Source organism: Pelodiscus sinensis, chromosome 2 (genome assembly GCF_052426305.1).
Source record: "Pelodiscus sinensis isolate ZL-2025 chromosome 2, ASM5242630v1, whole genome shotgun sequence".
Classification (NCBI taxonomy): Eukaryota; Metazoa; Chordata; order Testudines; family Trionychidae; genus Pelodiscus; species Pelodiscus sinensis.
Genome location: NC_143053.1, coordinates 242,654,944 through 242,677,563, shown reverse-complemented (window position 1 = coordinate 242,677,563; position 22,620 = coordinate 242,654,944). Strand labels below are relative to the sequence as shown.

At 38.7% G+C, this 22,620-nt stretch overlaps 1 protein-coding gene across 1 annotated transcript in view; it reads left to right on the top strand.

Annotated features, from left to right (window-relative positions):
* Positions 1 to 22,620, top strand: part of UBE3C (ubiquitin protein ligase E3C) — a 178,711-nt gene that overhangs the window by 116,982 nt on the left and 39,109 nt on the right. Inside the window, exon 18 of the mRNA XM_075922749.2 lies at positions 663 to 910. Within this exon, the coding sequence (XP_075778864.1) occupies positions 663 to 910 (248 nt within the window). The remainder of the gene's footprint in view (positions 1 to 662; positions 911 to 22,620) is intronic.

Genomic DNA, 22,620 nt, shown 5'->3' with positions numbered 1-22,620 from the left:
TATGGGCTGAGCTGTCTGCTCTTCTGCAACAAATAGTAGGATCAAGAACTTGATGGTATGAGTGCTGATAAGTGTGTATCACCCACACACTTATGTGTATGTATGTGCATGTATACAGTATATGGTGTTTTTCATGCACTTTGCCACCCGGGCTGAGTCCAGTAAGTCTTCTCCCTGAGATGTCTGCTGATATTCCAGATTTCTGAGCCACTTTCAAACAGTAACCTTCCATTTCTGTCTGCTTTTGAGGCTCATCTAATTAAACTTACTATGCAAATAAAGCCTTGGCTTACAGGTGGAGAAATATCTGAAATGGTGCCATTGTTATACACTATAAAACACTTATACAATAGTTTTTCAGTAAAATAAGTTTTATAAACAGTATATATAGCCAGATGGCTTGCTACAAAGTGTTAGTATTGATTTGTGATGATATGATAGCATAGATGAGTGTGATAGCATTCATCTGTCTTAGTCGCAAGTTATTTCCTTACTTTGAGTAACATGACCATCTCAAACTAATAGATTTCTGCAACAGCATAGTACACTGTTATATAAATTTATACAGACATCTAAATGTAGTGTGTGTATATTTTGCCTAACCGTATTTTGTGTAGGTTCTTCTTGTATGTGACTCCTTTTTGTCAACTTTTTTCCCCCAGAACCTGATCTGAAAAAGAGAATTCGTGTTCATTTACTTAATGCACATGGCCTGGATGAAGCTGGTATTGATGGTGGTGGAATTTTTAGAGAATTTCTGAATGAACTGCTTAAATCAGGATTTAATCCAAACCAGGGATTTTTTAAGACCACTAATGAAGGACTTCTTTATCCCAACCCTGCTGCACAGATGCTCGTTGGAGATTCTTATGCCAGACACTATTACTTCCTAGGAAGGATGCTTGGAAAGGTGAAAACTTTATTAAAAATTATCATTGTATAATACATAAAAATAGGAATAAAAAGGTAATCTACAGTGAAAGCTTTTTTAAAAAGTAAATTTAAGAAAGGAGGAGTAAATTGGGGAAGTTTAATGTTTTTGTCAGATTGGACTGAAGAGAGTATTTTTATTCAATGATCATGTAAATAATATTGCCACTCTACTTACTGACTGTATAGCTAGATTATTGATGCACCTGCATAATTCTCATTGTTAGTGGTAGTTACACACTTGAATTGAGAAGAAAATTAGAGGCATTAAGTCCCAGTCCACAAAGCTTTGAATTACCTTTAATCATTAGATTAGTTTCTTTGAAGCCAATGGAAATATTCACATGCCCAAGTCTTCGTGCATTAGGGTTTTAGAAACTGTTCTCAAGGATTTGGCCACATTTTTTTGTGTGTGTGCCTGTTATGTGAAATGAATATTTGCAGGAATTAGCAGTTTTTTTGGTTACACAAGGCACTTTGTTAAATTTCAAAACTGTTACTATGATAGTTTCTAACAAATGTTACCGGACAGTACCATGTAGAAAAGGTGCATAATGTAATATATTGAGTTAAGTTCTTGTTCTCAGCTTTTTCTTCTGTTCATTACTGGCTTCTAACCTGGGCATCACCTTTGGCTTGGACCTTTCTCCCTAGGTCCTCATATCCAGAGTAAATCTTCTAAATTCTTTCTGCATAACATTTCTTAAGATACAACCTTCTCTATCAGTCCAGGCTGAAACTCTCATTCAGGTGCTCATCATCTCATATCTAAATTAGTGCAACATCATTTTCTCCTGGACTAATGGCATCTTCCCATACTCATATTCATTCAGAATGCTGTTGCAAAGATCTTCAATTAAGACCCTTATCAACCAGTCCCCATCCTGAATATCATGTATTATTTGCTATTGAGATGTTGTCTCTTGCCTCTGATTGACTGATGATTCCAATCTTCATTTTTCACTTGTTAAATTTTCAAGCAGGCATCTTTGTGCTTTTTCCTATGCTGCTGCTTTCTTGGGAGGAGTTCACTTTGAACAGTGTCAAAACTACCTCATTATCCTCCTTTAAAGCCCTTCTCAAAACTCTCCTTTTCTATGATGTCTTCAAAAAACTTGACAACTAGGCTGCTAATAAGATCACTGCTAATCATGCTGACCAATTTTGTCTCAGTGTTTCCTTGTGCTTCCCCATCTGTCTGTGTCTGTTTGTTTTTCTCTCATATTAGATTGTTAGCTCTTTGGGCAAGGTACTCTCCCTGTGTTGTGGGTCTATACAGCTTCAAGCTCTCTGGAGTCCTGGAACATGACTGGGCTACTGTAATACCAATAATAAATGGTGCATTAGATTTTTGGTGCCAGGTAATATAGGGGATGTATTTTGATTCTTTGTCTTTTGGCCCACATTTTAAGTAACTGGAGTAGATTGATACCCCGTTGCATATAAGGATGTTAAGTCATTTAATGAAGTAACCATGTAACTGCTAAAAATGTTAGTGGTTACACAGTTACATGCACTGCAGGCTATGCAGTATAATGCTTAAATAAGCTTTATACTGCAGAGCCCACGATGAAGCTTCCCAGGGCATGGGACCACCAGTCCCTGCCCCTGGGGAGGAGGCGTTACTGCCTCAGTGACGCCACCTCCCCCAGAGCAGGGCTGAGTTTAACCGGTAAGTATCAGCTTAGTGGTTATTCAGTTCACCTCTAACATTCTTAGTTGCATGTATAGATATTGACTATATTGTTAATTCACAGGGTGGGAAGGAAAAGAGCCGTTTTGTTTACAATAGATGGGGAAATATACAGAGCTGTTTTACAGAAATATAATTGTACAGCTTGCACTGGAAATAGAATTCCATAGCTAATTTTCAACCCACAACTCTGAAAATTCTTTTTTCATCTTTATTTTTAAAAGGGGAACATTTTGGGTGCCAGTTTTTTTGGTTGTAATGAAAAAGTTCATGAAGAATTCTAGTATAAAAGAAAGCTGATAAGAGTAATTTTCATGATGCTTGTCTAGTCCAGAGGTTTTCACGCTGTGGATCAAGACCCCAAAGTTCATCATAATTGAATTATAATGGAATTGACTAGGCTAACAGCACGATATTATTATAATGGGGTTGGCTGAGGCAACAGCGACGGGTGGTAGCCGGTGAGCCCCGAGAACCGACTTAAAAGCGATCTTCTGAGGTGCACCGGCTCCCACGGAACTGGCTGCCACTCTCCATGTAACTGTGTAACACAGTTAGCAAATCACACTCATTTTAACATTCCTAATCCAAACAGACCTGAACTATGAAAAATGTTGTAGCTCTGACCTGCCTATAGATTCATGACTTCATTCTCTCTGTGGTCTACAGGGCCCAGCAGCTATAAGTCTGTTGCGGGTAGAGAGAGGAAGGGTCACAATTGTTTAAAAGCTGCCTGCAATCTCTTCTCTTTTGAGGGCTCAAAAGATATCTCTCAGACCTCCAAAAGAAGTTGAAGTTGTTGTGGGAGCAGACTGGTTTGGGAGATGCTTTTATTTATTTGAATTATTTTTCCAGAAACTGATTACAATATTGGACCCTTAATTGCTTTATCAGTTCAATAACACTTATATTAATATTTAAAATGCTATTACAGAAGGGCATAAGAAATCAAAGTGATGCTGTGCTTTGCTTAGAAAGAGGTCTATTGGAACAAGTATTTTGTTTCTATCCTTTGAAATCAGAGAACATATTTAACATTTTGAAGGCACAGATTATTGTTGTATTTGCAGTTTGTTTGAATAAGGTATGAAGTGACAGTGTTATTTAATAATTAGCTCTACCCAGGTGCAGAGACACCTTTCTCCTGACATGTTAAGAAAGCGGATTCATTAAACAAAAAGATAAGGCACGACCTTACTGTTCGGTACCTGCCAGTATTGTGGTCTAAGGTAAAGACATTATTGAATAGTTATTCAAGCATTTCCAGAAATGCTTCATTTATGCATTGACACAATTATTTAAAAGCAGTAGTATGTTATTAAAAGCTTTTTTGTAAATAAAATAAGAATACTGCAAAGGAAGCGATCAGGAATCCACTGCAATTTCTTATTTGTATAAACCAGAAGACAAAGTGTATTGCCACCGAAAACTCTCACTTAAAAAGTTTCAGTGTTATCAGAAAACAAATAAATTAAAATTTAATAATTTATATAAATTCTATGTATCCCAGTAACCATTCATTGTTACTGGCAAATGCATTTGACATTCAGTACTGTGTAGACTTGTAACCAGATTTACTTTTTTCTATTTTTTTGCCAAGGTTTTTTAATAACTTAACTTGTATCCATAATGCTATTTGATTAATTAATAAAATTAGCAAAGGATTAATAAAATGCCTTCTGTATCTTGTGTTTTCAGGCTCTTTAAATGTAGATAATTGCAAAATTGCTATATAAAAAGCTATTAATTATTTAGGTTGCAACGTCAAGCCATTGAAAGTTTGGAAATGCAAAATTTTCAGTTGCCTTTGCAAACTTATTTCTGCCCTTTTGTGCATTTAATCTGTACACTGAATGAGTCAGAGCACAGGTCCTGTGAAAAACAGTAGTTGTTGAGCATGAGAAATTGCCTAAATTACACAAATCTTCTGTGTACAACTGTAAAAACTGTGCATTATTAGCAGTTTTAAATCTTATCTCTTCAGCACAGACTTCTCCCACTTAAGCTACAGGACTGTCTACATTAGCTGGCAATAGGAGACTCTTATCTCAGGGTACGTCTACACTAGTCCCCTAGTTCGAACTAGGGAGGCTAATGAGGGCGACCAAAATTGCAAATGAAGCACGGGATTTAAATATCTGTACAGACAATTCTGTAACCAAAGAACATTCTAGCTGATGAATTTCAAAGTCTGAAGCAAACATAGAGGTTAGAGCTTCTCAAAAAATTAAATTGTTTTTCTAAAGGAAAGTATTTTGAAACCTAAATATATAGCCTTTAAAAAATACTTAGCACTTACACAGTACTGTGAAAACATTAATTCATCTTATAGTTACAGTATTTTCTTTATAAGGATGTGATAGTAACTCTCCCCATTTTACAGAAGTGCAGTCTGAGGCAGAAAAGTGAAGTTGTTCAGTCAATGACTAAAACAGAATCAGAAATTGGAATACTCAAAAATAAATAGTTAAAATATATAATTTGGAACCTTCACATTATGAACTAGACTGTAAGATTTACCCGGCATTGCTTGGGTCCTTAACTCAGTTTTTGTTTTTCTTCATTTAAATTATATCTCTTAGCGGGGGAGGGCTGGGGATGAGAGGTCAGGCTTCTCTGAAGAGAGGGGATTACCCCAGCCCTCCCTCACTGCAGCAGCTTGGAGCCAGATGAGAAGCACCTCTCCATGGCCACTGCAGCTTAAGCAGGCACAGTGGGGGGAGGGGTGCATGTGCCCCCACTGAGTCAGGTCCAGATTTATCTGCTACCTATGCACCCAAGCCAGATTGAGGCAAGGAACAGATCGCACTTTCCCCTCCCTTCCTGACCAAGGGGAATAGTCAGCAATGTTCCCATATGAATGGGAGAGAGGAGAGCTGCAGCTCCCCCCCCCCCCACCTCCCTCCCCACTTCTAAAAGGCACCTGCGGGGTGGGAGGCTTGGGACAGGGGCAGTCCCAGACAGGGTAGGGGGATGCCCCAAGCCAGTCCCTTTCAGCTGCCTGATGATTTTCTCTTTTCTGTATGGTTTTATGCCACCCTGTACATGAGGGGAGGGGATCTTCATCCCCCACCCCCCACAATTGAATCCTTTCCTTTCTTTAAATTATGATAAAAGGAAGCTAGTTACCAAATTTGGTGGTTCTAGCTCTTACTGCTTAGGAGATGTTCTTGAACAAATGATGGACAGACAGACTTGGTCTCTCACAGACAAACGCTCTCAAATATAAAGTAGATTATAAAAGGTGGGATTTTTGACAAGTTTTAGTTATATTCTTATGCAGACTGAGCAGCTAATTTAGAGCTGTGGCTGAAAGCTTTTAGAACAGAAGTGAACTTGTTAGTCTCACTCCTCGTGTTTGGAACTAGGACTTTTATGGTTTCTTACATTTGTGCATTTTGGGGCAGGTCAGATAGTTCTGAATACGTCTGTTTTGTCATGTATGACTTCTCATGTCTTTAACATGATTTTGATGGTTTTGGACACTAATTTTCCATTATACTTAGCTGATTGGGGCTTGGAGACCAGTTGAGTCTATCTCCTCTTTAACTCTAGACAGCTGATGGGGACAGATGTGCCATGGATCAGTGTTCCTCATTTATTTGTATAATCTATCAGTGAAAAGTTCTTTGCAGAAGTACTCTAAAGCCAAATTAAGGTAAAACATCATTTTGGGAACAGGTAGAGAGAAAAAAGATATTTAACTTGTTAAAAACTGGTAGTAGTATTTTGTTGATAATATGCAGGGACTTTTTTAATAGGACCCTGCATGTATACAAAATTTGTGTCTGCATCCACATCTGTATCTGCAAAAATGAGCTGTGGATATTTGCATTAACATCTGCAGATGTGGATACTCACAGATATAAAGCAGATATCTGCAAATTTGTTAATTTAGGCTAAAATCAATCACAGCATTACATTTAGGCATATTGAAGACTTTCTAAATTGCTTAGGTCTCACAACTATAGCAGTGGTGGGCAACCTTTGGCATGGGCCACATGTGACCCATCAGGGTTCTGCCTGCAGCCCACACAACCTCCCTTTGCCCCCTTCTCTGCATCTCTCTTGTACTGGGATCCCTGGACTTACCTACTCCCACCCAGAACTTCCGAAGAGCTGTAAATTGGCTGATTCACAGAGATCAGCTGGGAGAGTTGGGGAGGAGTGGGGACAGGGCACAAATTAGTTGATTCCCAGTGCTCCAGAAATTCTGGGTGAGAGGGGGAAGATAAGGGGCAGAGAACACTCAGAGAGAAGGCAGGAAGAGGCTAGGTGGAGGTTTGAGGGAAAGGGTGGATTGGGGGCAGAGCCTGCAGCAGAGGGTTGGGTCGAGCAGCCCCTGGCAAAATGAGAAGAGACACATTTAAAGCAAGGGCTCATGTGCTGCATGCTGACTGTACACAGCATTATAAGAGCCATGAGTTCATCTGCTTCTTTGTTAATTTTGCCAGTAATTTAATGTGTCCCTAATAATAGATCACTTTGTGTTGAGAAGGCATCTTAAAGAAGGCATCTTAATCTTCTGGGCATCGCATTTCAAGAAAGATGTGGAAAAATTGGAGAGGGTCCAGAGAAGAGCTACAAGAATGATTAAAGGTCTAGAGAACATGACCTATGAGGGAAGGCTGAAGGAATTGAGTTTGTTTAGTTTCGAAAAGAGAAGATTGAGGGGGGACATGATAGTAGTTTTCAGGTATCTAAAAGGGTGTCAAAAGGAGGAGGGAGAAAACTTGTTCATCTTGATCTCTGAGGATAGAACAAGAAGCAATGGGCTTAAACTGAAGCAAGGAAGGTTTAGGTTGGACATAAGGAAAAAGTTCCTATCTGCCAGGTTGGTCAAACACTGGAATAAATTGCCCACGGAGGTTGTGGAATCCCCATCTCTGGAGATATTTAAGAGCAGGTTAGATAAATGTCTATCAGGGATGGTCTAGACAGTATTTGGTCCTGCCATTGGGGCAGGAGACTGGACTTGATGATCTCTCGAGGTTCCTTCAAGTCCTAGGATTCTCTGCTTTTAGAGGACATGCCCAATTTCAATCTTGTGGCCTGCTGAGATAGAGGGCCACTCAGGCAGCCCACTCACTAGGTTTCATTGTCCATCGCTGTATTATAGTGTTTAAATGTATATGGTGGTCTGTTTATGGTGGATTATGTGTAGTGAGAGCTAAGAGTGTTATATTAAGCTTAGATATTTGACAAAAGATGTTTTAAAACTATATTTTTCAGTAAGATTAGATAACTACTTACATAATAGGTATTGGATCAAATGCTAAATGGCTTATTATGACTTTATCAAATGAAAATAGAGAACAGTTAATTGTAAAGAAATTTAATGGGTTGTATTTCTGTAATATGAAGAGTTTGCCTTTTGATTTTAATTGACAAATCTAATGGGATAATGAGTTGTACAAGGTTTCATATTTATATATTACTAGGATTTATATACAGTATACAGAATTCCTGTATGTACAGCTAATTCAAAACTTGAAATATTATAAACAAGTTCATTTGCAAGGTATTATCTATAGACACAACTTTATGCTTATTGGCCTTTACACTCACTATTCTTTTGCAGATGAAGAAAAATGTTTTTAAATTGTCTTAGAAACTAATCTGAAACCCATTGAAATCAATTGGAATCTTTCCACTGGCCAAAGTGCATATTGGATTATGGCCTAAACTCCAACATGAACAGAATACAAATGAAGGCTTTGAGTAAATGAATTTTGAACAACACACACACACACACACACACACTCACTCTCACTCTTCCCTGCAAGATGAATAGGCAAAACTAACAAAGTAGGAAGAGACTACAGAGATAGCAGTTAAACCTACTATGCATTTGAATAGTTAAAATCATTGTGTGTCAGCCACCACATTTGGGCCTAATCTACACATAAAAGTTAGGTTGTCATAACTATGGTGCTCTGAGTGTGAAAAATTCTCTCCTCTGAGTGTTGTAGTTATACTGATTTAATCCCCGGTGTAGACACAACTAAGTTGAAGGAAGAATTCCTCCATTGACCAAGCTACCATTACTTGGGGAAGTAGAGTCCCTATCATGATGGAAAAGCTCCTTTCGCTTTAGGAAGTAGTTAAGTTATAGCATGCTAGATGTGCCACATGAGCCCCCATAGTGGTAGTCTTCTGCCTAGTTTCTTTAACCATCAAGACATTTTTCCTAATTTGTAGGCTATTCTTTTTTTCTCTTTAGTTTTGTACATTTACTGAAGATCTACTCTGACTTTGCTTAAATCAGTCAACAGTATTATTCATTTATGGTGCAAGGGCCACTGACAACCATTAGTCCTGAAGAAGCAGGTGTGGAATTAGTATGTTAAAAAAAAGTAGATTGCACAAACTCATTATTTAAATCATTTAAAGAGTTCCGTTTCCAAACAACAAAATGGAATCAGGGTCAATTATTGCTTAGACTCAGGCTGTTTTTGTGTTTGGCCAAAAATAGCATGAATCTTTCTTACAATGACTTTAAAAAGAAAACTGTAAGCAGTTTGAAAGATTGTTCAAAAAAGAAAAATATCTCTTTTTAGTACATCAATTTTTTCCTTAAGTTTCCTGATCTGACTAAAAGTATCAAAATAGTGGCATTTACCACTGAAATTTGCATGTTCCATTAATTATAACATAATATGCAATGCTGAGATATTTTAAAAGAGCTGCTCGCCTATTTATGAACGTTTGCAAACATCTATATGAATTTATTTTGTAGCATGGTTATTCAACCTGACAATTCCTTTGTGTACTGGTTTACTTAACATAACCAATTATCTTTTGATTACAAAATACTCAGCTTAGTACCAACATTGTAAATATATGTCCAGCACTAAAAGACTACTAAAATGTGGTAGTTTAACACTAAATCTTCAGGAGGGAAAAGAGTATATTGATTGATTGTGATATTTATTGGGTCATAATGTATTTAAATTTTCTTTAATGCTTATGTTAGTGATTGTTTACCGTGATAAAGTGCACAAAGGTCTCTGATAGCAGCTCAGCATGGAAAGAATTACCTCATGTCAGTGGTCACTTCTCAATTAAAAGTTCCATTAGCAGATGATTCTGTTTCTGGTTTGTGTACTCATTGCATTTTATTGCCTCTAAATCAGGCTCCAAGACAAGAAATAAATAAACAGTTAAAGTATGTGGTAATGGCATCCTAATCTTTTTTCATAGTTAGAAATAACTAGGTCCATTTAAGTTAAGTTCAGAGTATTTACTTAAATGAATTATTTGTTGTATTTGAATTCTTATTAAAAATTACTAGTTTACTGATATTAATAAATGTTGGTTTGGATAAAGTGTTTCTAGAGATTATATAAATAATAACTGGACTATTTTTAAAATATTGTAGTTCAGATGATAAAAGTAAAACTGTTTCTTATTTACTTACACATTCTCATTTTACTTTCTGTTAAATTATGTCTAAACTTGAAGCAAGAAAATTCTGTATAACAAATTGCTGGAATTTCAGTCAGGAACAGCTACCAGTTCATGTAGAGTTTTTCCAAATATTTAGAATGTATGCATAACAAGAAAAGCAAATGATATAGCAATCTAAAGTTACAACATCCATCAAATATTGACCCTAATCTCTATGCTCCATCAACCTGAGACTGTACCCCTAGGATACACTTCCCAGGGTTGAAATTGGCACATTACAGGAAAGAAAGGATGAGTGTGATCCTTCTAAGAACTCTTCTCATTACCTTTTACCAGTTAGAATGGGTTTCAGCTCTATGGGATCTCCCCAAGATTGTGTGTAACCAACAAGGGCAAGTTCAGGGGCATGGAGTTCAGAAAAGGGACATGTGATCCCTCTATGAATACCTTTCAGAGATCTACCAGTTGAAGTGAATTTCATTCTGTTTGGTTCATTTCCCTTCCAGAAGGGCCCTTCAGAAATAGGTATAGCACAAGAATCTAGGCCAGAACCGTTAAACTCAATGTTTGCCCAGTTGGCAACACTACCCCCTGAAACTCTATTTTTGTGTGAAAGAAGCATCTTATTTCAAGAATGTGTTTTTCAGATATTGTAGAAATGCTAAGGGGAAACATGGTCTCCTTCATTGCCTCCATGAGAATCATAGCATCATTTAGTTCCAAGGCTGCTCAGTCACCTGCAGATAAAATGCTATGTCAGCAACAGTTCTGAGGAGCAAGAAGCTGTAGAGGAAAGCCTTTAGCCCAGCTGTTGATGGATATGTTGGAACATGACCCCAAGACCCAATGGCATGTGAGGCAGACTGATGAGCATGATGACTAGCAAACATTCACCCTCATGGAAGAATGCAACTGTGGCACCTTGGAGTCGAACAAGATTGTCAAAGATGTAGCTCAGATAACTAAAAAGGATCAGCTGTAATGAGGTAGGAGCTGACAATAGCAGGCTTACAGCTGTTTCATTTCTGAAAACCTCTGGTCAGCTTTACACCTTTCTAGAGGCCTTTGAGAATCCATACATCAGTAGTCCTGTGTGGGTAAATCTATTGTGCAGCAGCTATTTTTGCTCATGCATGAGACACAAACCTTGGATAAGAACAAAATGAAAGAATGAAACAGCTCAGACACCTGTGTATGTAGGGGTCATGGAGTCCAGTTGTGGCAGTCTGCCCTAAAATGGTGTGTTAAGCCAGGTGATTAATAAAATTTATTTAAATTTGTCATAGCGAATGTGTCACCTGCACATCAGTTTACTACGCTGAATTATCAGCTCTGCACATCTTTTCCTTCAGTAACTATCTGACAATGAAGTACTCACCAAAACCTTTGGCATTGTGTGCTTTGACTGAGTAGTCCTGGAGCTTTTTCCAAATAAAGGTCTTAGCACTTATCACTTTACACTTGCCACCCCTAAACTCCCAAGATTTTTCTGGATTTAGGGACATAGCAAAAATGTAACTGGGACATGCAACCCTGTCTCTTGAGTGCATTCAAAATAGTAAAAATTATATTTTCTGATTATTCAGACTTTCTTGGTGTATCCATAAAATACAGGTGACTGTCTACATCACTGAAGATGAAATTCTGACTCTGCTTATGCCATTTCACGTTGCATTTGTGTCCAATGTCAACATGAGACTGACACTTATCTCAAAGTTTTACAGACATGCGTCTTGTTTTTTTCATGCCATCTGTGTCTTTCTGAACACTCTTTGTAGCTAGGCCATCCTAGTTGAATGCCCATATACTGTTTGTGCACAAATACCTGCAAGTGTGGCTGGCTACACGGTCTGTGGCAGCACTCACGTTATTTCTTCATATCAAACCACTTTTCATTTCCCAAATTCCATAATAATGCATATTGTACAGCAGGATGAAAACAAAATCTAGGGATACACTGGGTAAAGCATTTAAAAAACCACCTCCCCTCATAAATCACCATGTGTATGCTGATTTGTAAATGCTGTTCAAACAGTGCTAGGTCACTTTCTCATGCAGCTTTCTTGCCTCTTGTAACAATTCTGCATCTGTGGGTTTACTATAGGACATGAGAGCCAGGAGGCTATGTGCCACAAACAGACTACTATCAATGTAAGTCAGGTCTACTAAACATCGTTTCTTTTTATGGACGATTAGACTATCGAGGATAGAATTTAAAACTCTATGGCCGCTCTTCCCTCATGTTTTTTACAGTTGTCACAATGATGCATATGATCCCATCTACAAGTATCTATAACTCTTAAGCAGTTTAGCAGCCTGATTTAAGAAATCTTCTGCCCCCAGGTCATCCCTAGTTCTTCTTACTAAAAGCAAAGAATTGTTTATACTACAGCTGTCTAAGTGTAATTGAACAATCTATCTGGAGCTAGCCTATCATTTGTTTTCAAAAACTAGCTTTATTCCCTAGTGCATGGCTTCTGCAACATGCTGGCTTGAACTTTTACATTCATGATTGACAAAAACAAAATCTTTACAATATATCTCATCACTGAATCTACATGATACCCATTGCCCACTTTTCATTCACGCCATATGTGCATGTATGTGGGTGTTTGCACCTGAATTTTCAGGGGTGTTTGTAGGTCTTTAGAACCATCAGATGTATCTTCCACATCAGATGTAATGTGAGAGTCAGCTTTACGAAATCCATTTCAGGCTGTAAAATAGCCACACACAGATTTTGGTTTTTCTCCTACAAGTAGTTCTGCATTACATAGACATTTTTAATACAAGCATGTGTTTTCCCAAGGCACCCAAAAAGATAGTTTGCAACCAGATTTCTTTATTTAAAAAAACCCGTTTCCTGCTTAGACCCTAAATCATAAACAACAATTTAAATATTAAATCCAATTTTTAAAAAGACCCATTTTAAAAACATCTGAAAGCTTGTTATAGAAATTTACTACCTAGGAAAAAAGAATGCTAGCACATGGTTATTCTTTTTTTCCCCAAGTGAATTTGAACCTGTGGTTTTTAAAAAAAAACAATATCAGCATTATTCCCAAAATGTACCAAAAACTCCTGGTATTCAGTGTGTTGTACAGGTTTATTTTAAAATAGTATTACGCACAACCAGAGTTAAAATGGGATTATACCTTGGCCTGGTGAAATACACCTTGAAGTTGATGTTTCCATTGTAAACTGATCACAATGCAGAAAGGCATATATCATCATTAAGAATGTCAGTATGTAAAAAGAGGAAGATTATATATATATTTTACATAAGAACAGCCATACTGGGTCAGACTAATGGTCCATCTAGCCCAGTATCCTGTCTGCTGACAGTGGCCAATACCAGATGCACCAGAGAGAGGGGGAACACAACAGGTAATCCTCACGTGATCCCTCTCCTGTCACCCATTTCCAAACAAACAGGCTAGGGATACCATTCCTACCCATCCTGATTAATAGCCATTGATGGACCTAACCTCCATGAATTTATCTAGTTCTTTTTTGAATCCTGTTAAAGTCCTAGTCTTCACAACATCCTCTGGCAAGGAGTTCCACAGGTTGACTGTGTGCTGGGTGAATAAAAACCTCCTTTTGTTTGTTTTAAACCTGCTGCCTATTAATTTCATTTGGTGACTCCTAGTTCTTATATTGTGGGAATAAGTAAATAACTTTTTCTACATCAGTCATGATTTTATAGACCTGTATCAGATACTCCTTCATGTCCTCTTCTCTACGTTGGAAAGGCCAAGTCTTTTTAATCTCTCTTCATATGGGACCCATTCCAAACCCCTAGTCATTTTTGTTACCCTTTTCTGAACCTTTTTCGATGCCAATATATCTTTTTTGAGATGAGACAACCACATTTGTACGCAGTATTCAAGATGTGGGCATACCACGGTTTTATATAGAGGCAATAAGATATTTTCTTCTTATTCTCTATCCCTTTTTTAATTATTCCTAATATTCTATTTGCTTTTTTGACTGCTGCTGCACACTGAGTGGATGTTTTCAGAGTACTTTCCGCATTGACTCCAAGATCTGTCTCTCAAGTAGTTTTAGCCAATTTAGTCCCCATCCTATTGTATGTATAGCTGGGATTATTTTTTCCAATGTGCATTACTTCACATTATCAACATAAAATTTCATTTGCCATTTTGTTGCCCAATCGCTAAGTTTGGTGATAATCTTTTTTAAGCTCTTCACAGTCTGCTTTGGTCTTAACTATTTTGAGCATTTTGTTGTTAGAGTTAAAACAAGCAACATATTTTGCAGTCCTCAGCAGCCATTCTAGTTTCTGTTATAAAAAGTCTCCAAAAAAACCTTAGGATTTTATACTGGTCTAACTCTGTTTCAAACAAACTTCTGTGTCTAGATTTAGCACATTTGATCTCTACAGCTTATAATAAATAGATACCCAAGGAGGTTTTGCACCTCTCTCTAAACATTCCCTGTTGTGATCTATAGGTGAAAATTAAATAGTCCAAATAAGATGATTTTGTCTAATTTTTAGTTGCATTTATTTTTGTTTCAATCAAAAACAGAGCACCGTTGCCGTGCCTTACAGAATTAAGCAGTAAATCACTATATACAACAATCTTTTGTCTTAATACACGCTCTCCTGACTGGGGATCTTGCAGATCTCTGCATTTCTTTAGTTTTTCATTTGTTTGTTTCATTTTAAACGTGTGTGTGCGCGCACTTATTGTAGTAGGCTTTTAAATAAAAATAGATATAGAACAACCATAATAAACACCCTGCAAATACTCAAAGCTTTTAAATATTTGATTGTTCTCACAGCCTATAAATATGATGGAGGTTTAGGAACTGTTGTAAATTTCATTTTTGTGTTAAATCATTGTTTATTTTTAAAACTTGAAGTAAATTTGAATTACTAGGAGAACTGACCAATAGTATTCTATAAATTCCTGAGATTTTATTTAATTACATGTTTTTATGTTTCCATTGCTGTGTAGGACTATCCATCAAACAGTGATAATGTTTATACCCTCAGCAGGGTCTAATACTCACAACCCTGATGGAATGTTAAGGAAACATGGGTGTGTGACAACATATGAAGGCAGTAGTTCCACACGGCCACATTTTTCAATAGGTCATAGTTAAACCATTGGAGTTTGACACCACTGAATTAGCCCTGTTGTAGGCAAATATGTCACAAACAGCTGCTTTATACAGAATACAGGATATTCCCCCACCCCCGATATTACTGCATGCATTTCAGCTTTTTGCTAGAAATATATTTCTTTTATTAAAGACACAACAGCTTTATTTTTATGTAAAAGACATGCGACCCTTGAAAACTAACAGAAATGGTCTATCGTGACTTAGCGACCACAGTCCTTGTAACAAAAACAGTCACAAAGACCTTTTCAGTAGATATTTTTATTTACAGATGCCAATTTTTATAATAATTTATATCACATACTTGTCCCCTCGCTATTCTCTAACTTAATCCTTTTAGATTTCTTAAAATTAGTCTTTTTTCCTAATCAACGTTCTGTAACTTTGCACTATAATGCACTAAGCAAGTATCCTTCTGTTTGATAACTGTTTAAAATACCATTCAGATCTCAAGTCCTGTAAGTATTGACCAACGTGATCCCTGGTGCTAAATTTTCTTCAGTTATTATATTGCGATAACAGCATTTAATATAATACACTAAGCAAGTATCTTTTGGTTTGATAACTTTATTTAAAACATCATTAGACTCAAGTGCTGTGCACAGTATTTACCAAGGTCACCCTGGTGCTAAATTTTCTTGGATTAAACACAGACATTGCATTGCACAGCATATAGTTGTAACAGCATTTAATAAGCTTAACAAACAAAAGTCAGCACACAGGTCCTGGAGCATGGTGTTGCTATTCTCTGAAGTCCAATTCACAGTTATAGATGCACCAAGCCAGCAGCATTATAACACAGCCAGTGTTCTCTCTAAGCTGCACGGCAGCACAGCTTCACAGGCAATTAATCAGTCCTGCCCAGACAGTCAGCTTAGTGCAGAGCCCTGATCCTCTGACAGGGCAGGGCTGATTAATCACCGCGTGGCTTAGAGAAGTGGTCCCCAACGCGGTGCCCGTGGGTGCCATGGTGCCCGCCGGGGCATTTATGTGCCCCCACCTAGCGCCACCCCTGGGCGCTCAGCGAATGCGCAGCCCCCACCCCAGGCGCCTGGCACATGCGCGGCGCCCGGCACATGCGCGGCCCCGCCCCCAGGCGGTCTGGCAGCCCTGCGCGGTGCCCACTACCCAAAAAGGTTGGGGACCACTGGCTTAGAGGGAACACCGAACACAGCCGTCATAGTCTTCAAAAAACTTCTTCCTAAGAGAGTCATTAAGGACAGTGTAAGCAGATATGTGTACAGTAGACAGCATTGCTCCTTTACATTCACAGTGTGGCACTGGCTGTTAGTTCTTTGCCAAGGACCTTCCTTAAATCCATCCTCCTCATGCTTTGTCTTCTTCAACAAGTTGGCTTGGTGTTCAGCAAAAACAAACTGGATCGGATTTACCTTCGCTCTTTGCAGTGCTGTCCAGCATGTCCAGGTCCTTTGTCATTGAACTGTCAAAACTTTCAGAAAAGAAACAGCTGTAGGTGTGTGGGTTTTTTTGGATTTATGCCAACCCAAGTCTTACCCCGTGATGTCCCATCCTTGACTGCTGCTTTTTTATAATCTATTTATGAGAGTAAAATCTTTGCTGTTCATGTTGTCCAATGACTCATGGTTGTCTTCCTCCATGGGGGCGAAAGCTCAGTGGCCACTGTGCTTATCAGGTTGCCTCATAAGTGCTTGTGTAAACACCACCAGGCGGATTTGAAGCTGGGATCTCTGAAGCAGAATATAGGAGCCTCTGCCAACTGGCTCCCAGCCCATGCTGTAGAGGTCTTTTGGTCTTATCTGTTGCTGTGGTCTAGGTACCACTTGCATTGCTCAGTAACCACACTAGGTGTGTGGGTTACACTTGAATCTTGGGGTCAGGTTCCAACATAGCCATTAATGGCTGGGTCAAAGAGCACAGTTCTCAACAGCTTCCTGCTCTTCAGAACTCTTGCTGCCATAGTGCTCTCTCGACAGGCAACTGAGTGCCCTCAGCGGAAATGAATGTTGTAATTCTTGTGGTGGTGATGAGGGCGGCCATGTTTTCCTCTCAGTGTTGCCGCAATTGCTGATAAAACATGTTCTTGAAACAAGTTGGCTTCTTCATGATAGCGATGGTGTGCTAGGGGTGGTACTGGTGATCAGCCAACTAGTGAACTCTGGAGATTGCAGGTTCTGCCTGATTCTACGTCTATTCTGATTTATGCACATTTCCCTTCAAGGTAACATAAGGGAGTGAAACCCATACCTATTGGAAGAAGGTGGTGGGAGTTGTTCTTAGAGGTGTTACTGGACCCTATTCTTGGATGGTCTCCATCCCTCTGAACTTGCCCTGATTAATCAAACCCATTCTTGGAGAGGTTCTACAGGGCTGAAACCAATACCAGTTGGCATAGGGCGGTGAGAGTATTTCTGAGAGGGATCATGTAACACTTCTTGGTTTTAGTTATATGTCAATATCAACCCTGGTGGTAATATCCAGGGGGAAGGAACAGTGAGGTAGCAGGTGGATGGGCCCTTTAGGGTCAATGGTGTGAAGTCAATATTTGATTGACATGTACTCCTAAACTACTTTTAGCTGTAATTGTAGTGCAAGTTAGAATGCTGTCTTCCCGTCCTCATTATACACTCGGGCTACGTCTACACTGGCCCCTTTTTCGGAAGGGGCATGCTAATTTTGAAAGTGGGAACAGGGAAATCCGCGGGGGATTTAAATATCCCCTGTGGATTTAAATAAACATGTCCGCCGCTTTTTTTCCGGCTTGGGGAAAAGCTGGAAAAAAAGCGTCTAGACTGGCCCGATCCTCCGGAATAAAGCCCTATTCCGGAGGATCTCTTATTCCTACTTCAAAGTAGGGCTTTATTCCGGAGGATCGGGCCAGTCTAGACGCTTTTTTTTCCGGCTTTTCCCCAAGCCGGAAAAAAGCGGCGGACATGTTTATTTAAATCCGCGGGGGATATTTAAATCCCCCGCGGATTTCCCTATTCCCACTTTCAAAATTAGCATACCCCTTCCGAAAAAGGGGCCAGTGTAGACGTAGCCTCGCTGATAGTGAGTAGATGTGAAGTGCTGTATATGGTTTTGGTGATTCAAAATGGTTCTCCACTATTCTTGTAATACAAATATTCTTTGGTATGAATCTTCATTTATGAATCAAAATAACTCAGGCATTATAGCAGAAATTTTCAAGTAGTTTAATTGGAAATGTATGCTATGATATACAATTAAGAATCACATCCCTAGATTTTTAAGGTAATGTTAATCAGTCAGTCATTAGTACATTCTCTGCTTATCACGAACTTCTAATCAATTTCAGATTTTTACATTGACTGCAGCAAATTTGACAAGCAAGCTTTCCACAACCGAAACACTCAGTTACCCCAAATGGCTGGAGCTTTTATGAACTTGTACTTGCTGACCTTCAACATTTCCAGCAGGCAAGAAATCAAAGATAATACCAATTTACAAATGACTTTGCTTTATCTGAAAACTTTCCTCCTCCCAAGAGCTGAGAATTTTAGTAGTGCTGTGGTATGTTATGGTGGTTTCATGGTGTTAATAAATAAGTAGCAAGAATTAGTTTGAGACCACTACACTCATTTTATATCCTTTGAAAATCTTAAGAATTCCAGAAGTAAAATATTAGCATATTGAAGCAAAAGGAACTTTTTGCAAACTCAGCACTTTTTGAAGTTGGGCCACTTCATTTAGGTGCCTACATGAATTTAAGACCTAACTTTAGATATCTGTAAAGCCTTGGCCTTATGCGCTGTGATACAGAAGGGCTATGCAGTAGTGGTAAAAATATAGAACAATATTTTAAAGAAAAATATTTTAAACAGCAGATTTTCCATTTGCAGATTGACTTGAGTAGATCTTTCTATACTGCAATAATGTAATGCATTGCAATAATGGAACTACAAACTGAAGGATTACAGCAACTAAATAGGGCTGTTATTTCATTGTAACATGCAGCTGATATTCTCATTTTATTATATTTTTGTTTTTCCATAATTTTGTTAAAAGCAACGTTAACTTATTTTTGCTCACTTCCAAAATTTTATTATGATCAGGTCTACAAGAAATGATTTCATGCTTTAAAATGAGAAAATACTAGTTTTGATAAAAGGTAAAATGTGAGTAAGGAGAGGGTTGTGAGTCACAAAAAAAAAAACACGTTTTGAATTATTTTTTATGTAGGCAGTCTTCATAGTTACATTTTGTTTAACCAAGCCACAAGGAGTTAGGCTATTTTCAAGAGGGATTTGTGAACAGGATGAAATATGGCTAGAATGTAAGTAATATTAGTAGGAGAAAGTACTAATGATTCTCTGTTGTCTATCATTTTATTGATGGTCCTATACAGTTTTGAAGATAAGTATTATTTAAGAACTGTTTACAAATGACTAAAATAGAAAAGTTTCCTCTCTAGAGGGCTGAGCTCTTGAGGACTGATGAAGGAAATTACTTAGTTTTAAATGGCAAATCTTTTCAAACTCTTGTCATTTCATTTGTGAACCCTCAAAACCCCAGCCACTTTCTAGGTGTTCTTTATCATTTCATTGTTTTTAAAAGTGGTGTTAGATTGTAAAGGATTAATGGACAGTATATAAAGTAATCATTGTAAATCATTTTTCCTCATACTGAAGGTATCAGGAATTATGAGTGAGAACTGATTTGGGCCCCAGTCCTTCAGAAAAATCACTGGAGCAGATCCCTTCCTGAAGTCCTGTCACATTCTATGTGAATGCACGGGTACATGCATTTATCTGCTTTACAGGGTTGGTTCTTTAATCAGCATGCTCTAAAAGTCATGTAAGCTCTCTCATTCCAAGCCACCAAATCCTTTTTAATTCTGTATTGACTTTTTGCATGCAGACTAGAACAACTCAAAGGGTACATCTAGACTACATGCCTCTGTTGCCAGAGGCATGTAGATTAGGCTACCAGACATAGTAAAATGAAGCGGCGATTTAAATAATCGCCGCTTCATTTAAATTTACATGGCTGCTGCGCTGAGGCGACAAACAGCTGATCAGCTGTTTGTCGGCTCAGCGCGATAGTCTGGACGCACGGGTGTCGACATCAAAGGTATTTGTCGACCACCCAGGTAAACCTCATCCCAGGACAGAGGCATGTAGTCTAGACGTACCCATAGTGTTTCATATATGTTCCATTTTTTTTAATTGTATCCTTTGGTATATATGGTTGTGACTATTTTCTTCCACTATTTGATCTGAGGAAGTGGGTCTGGCCCACGAAAGCTCATCATCTAATAAACCATCGTTAGTCTTTAAAGTGCTACATAGTCCTGTATTTTATTAGAACACAAGGACTTCCTTTATGAAAGGGCTTTTCCATCATGTCTGTCTTTTTGTGTCTGACCATAAAAGGCAGATCTAATGTGCCTGTGTAGGTAGTAGGAGATTGGGTGATATAAATGGCTTTACGATTGGTGGAATGGGCTCACTGTTTGTGCTGAATATAGAAAAGGATACAGTCCCTGCCCTGAGGATTATTCTCATGATGCATGATAAAAACAACTTTCTCAGAACATGTTACCTTGTCTTCTTCTGTCTCCACGTCATTCTGTTTTCTCCTTCCCATCTATAAATGTCCCTCAGAATTTCAACTCTCAACTTTTCCACTTTGAGTGTCACCCGGGAAGTCATAAATTCATTATCTGAGTTTCTAAAATGTCCTGAACTGACCACAATAATATCTTAGCATGTTGCATTGTCCTACAATAACATCAGGACATTCTACTACAACTGCCAGAAGGCACTTTCAGCTGTCATAGCCCTGGAAAATGTTATTTATTCATTCTAGCCTTTTACAACTTTTTAAACATCAGAATATATTCTAAAAATGTTGTGTGTCCATCCCTTACTCTTCTCTTTCATGTCTTCAATATCATAAATAATAATGTTTAAAACCTTGTTTTAAACCTGAGTATTATGATATATCATGGTTTAGGCAAACAAGTTTCTACCTCTGTAGGTAATCTCTACAAGGTCTCTGCCTATTCCATATTGTAACTATATTACACTTCAGTCTGAACATTATATATTTGTTCAGATTATAGTCAGGTAACTTTATATTTGTAAATTAACTAATATTTATTAAGGGAGAAAAAATGGTCTTGAGGTTAAGGCTCACTCCACCAGACTTTTGTGACTTGTGGCAGGTTGCTTAAATTCTCTATGCCTCATTTTCCCGTTACTGTAGATCAGGAGTGGGCAACATTTTTTATGGGAGGCCTCTCCAAGGAGTTGGTAAGTGGTCAGAGGCCATGATATTAATGGAGGAAGTGTGGGGTCTAGGATGGAGGTTGGGTGCAGAAGAGAGCTTGGGGTAAGGGATTGGGATGCAGGAGAGGGATGTGGGATCTGAGAGAACATAAGAACAGTTCAGTCCAAAGTTCAGTCTAGCCCAGCATCCTGTCCTCCAACAGTGGCCAGTACCAGATGCCCCAGAGTGAGTGAACAGAACAGGTAATCATCATGTCATTTCTCCCCCCCTCCCCCCGTTATCCATTTCTAACCCCTGACAAACAGAGGCTAGGGACACCATTCCTACCCATTTTGGCCAATAAGTATTGATGGACCTAACCTCCATGAATTTATCTAGTTTATTTAGAGGTAGTTTGGTTGAAGGAGGGGGTTGTGACCTGAGACAGCGGACTGGTGTCCAAGGGTATGGGGTGTAGCCTGGGGCAGCGGACTGGGGTGCAGGGATTTGGATTTTGACCTTGGGTGCAAGAGGAGGTTGTGACCGGATGCAGGGTCTGGGTGGGGATATGGGTGCAGGAGAGGAGGCAGGCAGAGGGTTTGGGTTATGTGATATGTGAGAAGAGGGAGGGTCTGAGATGCCAGAGGCAGGTTATGGCAGGAGACGTTTACCTGTGCAACTCCCGACTAGCAGCCCAGCAGGTTCCGCAGCCAGGGTCCCTGCCTTCCATGTTCCAACAGGCCACTCAGAGCAGCCGGCTGCAGGGTCATGTGTGTCTGTGAACAGCTGTGAGCCTGAGGGGAGGGGTGCTTCACACACTGTCTGCTCTTCGAACAGGCAGCTCCTATTGGCTGGAAATTGACCAGTGGGAGCTGTGAGATTATGTTGGGGGCAGGAGTAGCATCCAAAGCCTCTCCTTCACTATGCCTGTGGGCCAGATCCAGCTGCTTCGTGGGCTGGATCTGGCCCGGGGGCCATCTTTTGCCCAGCCCTGCTATAGATAATTAATAATGCCTACTTCAGGTGGATGTTGAGAGAATAAAGTCACCAATATTTGCAAAACTGCAAAATCTTTGGTTGGAAAGCACAATAGAAATGTAAATTTTTGCTGTTACTTTTATGGTATTTTAAGAAGAGTATGTTACGTACTAAAACAAATGTAATTATTTACATAATTCCTATAAAATTGCTACAATATGCACATAATAATAATGCTGTTGTTTAAT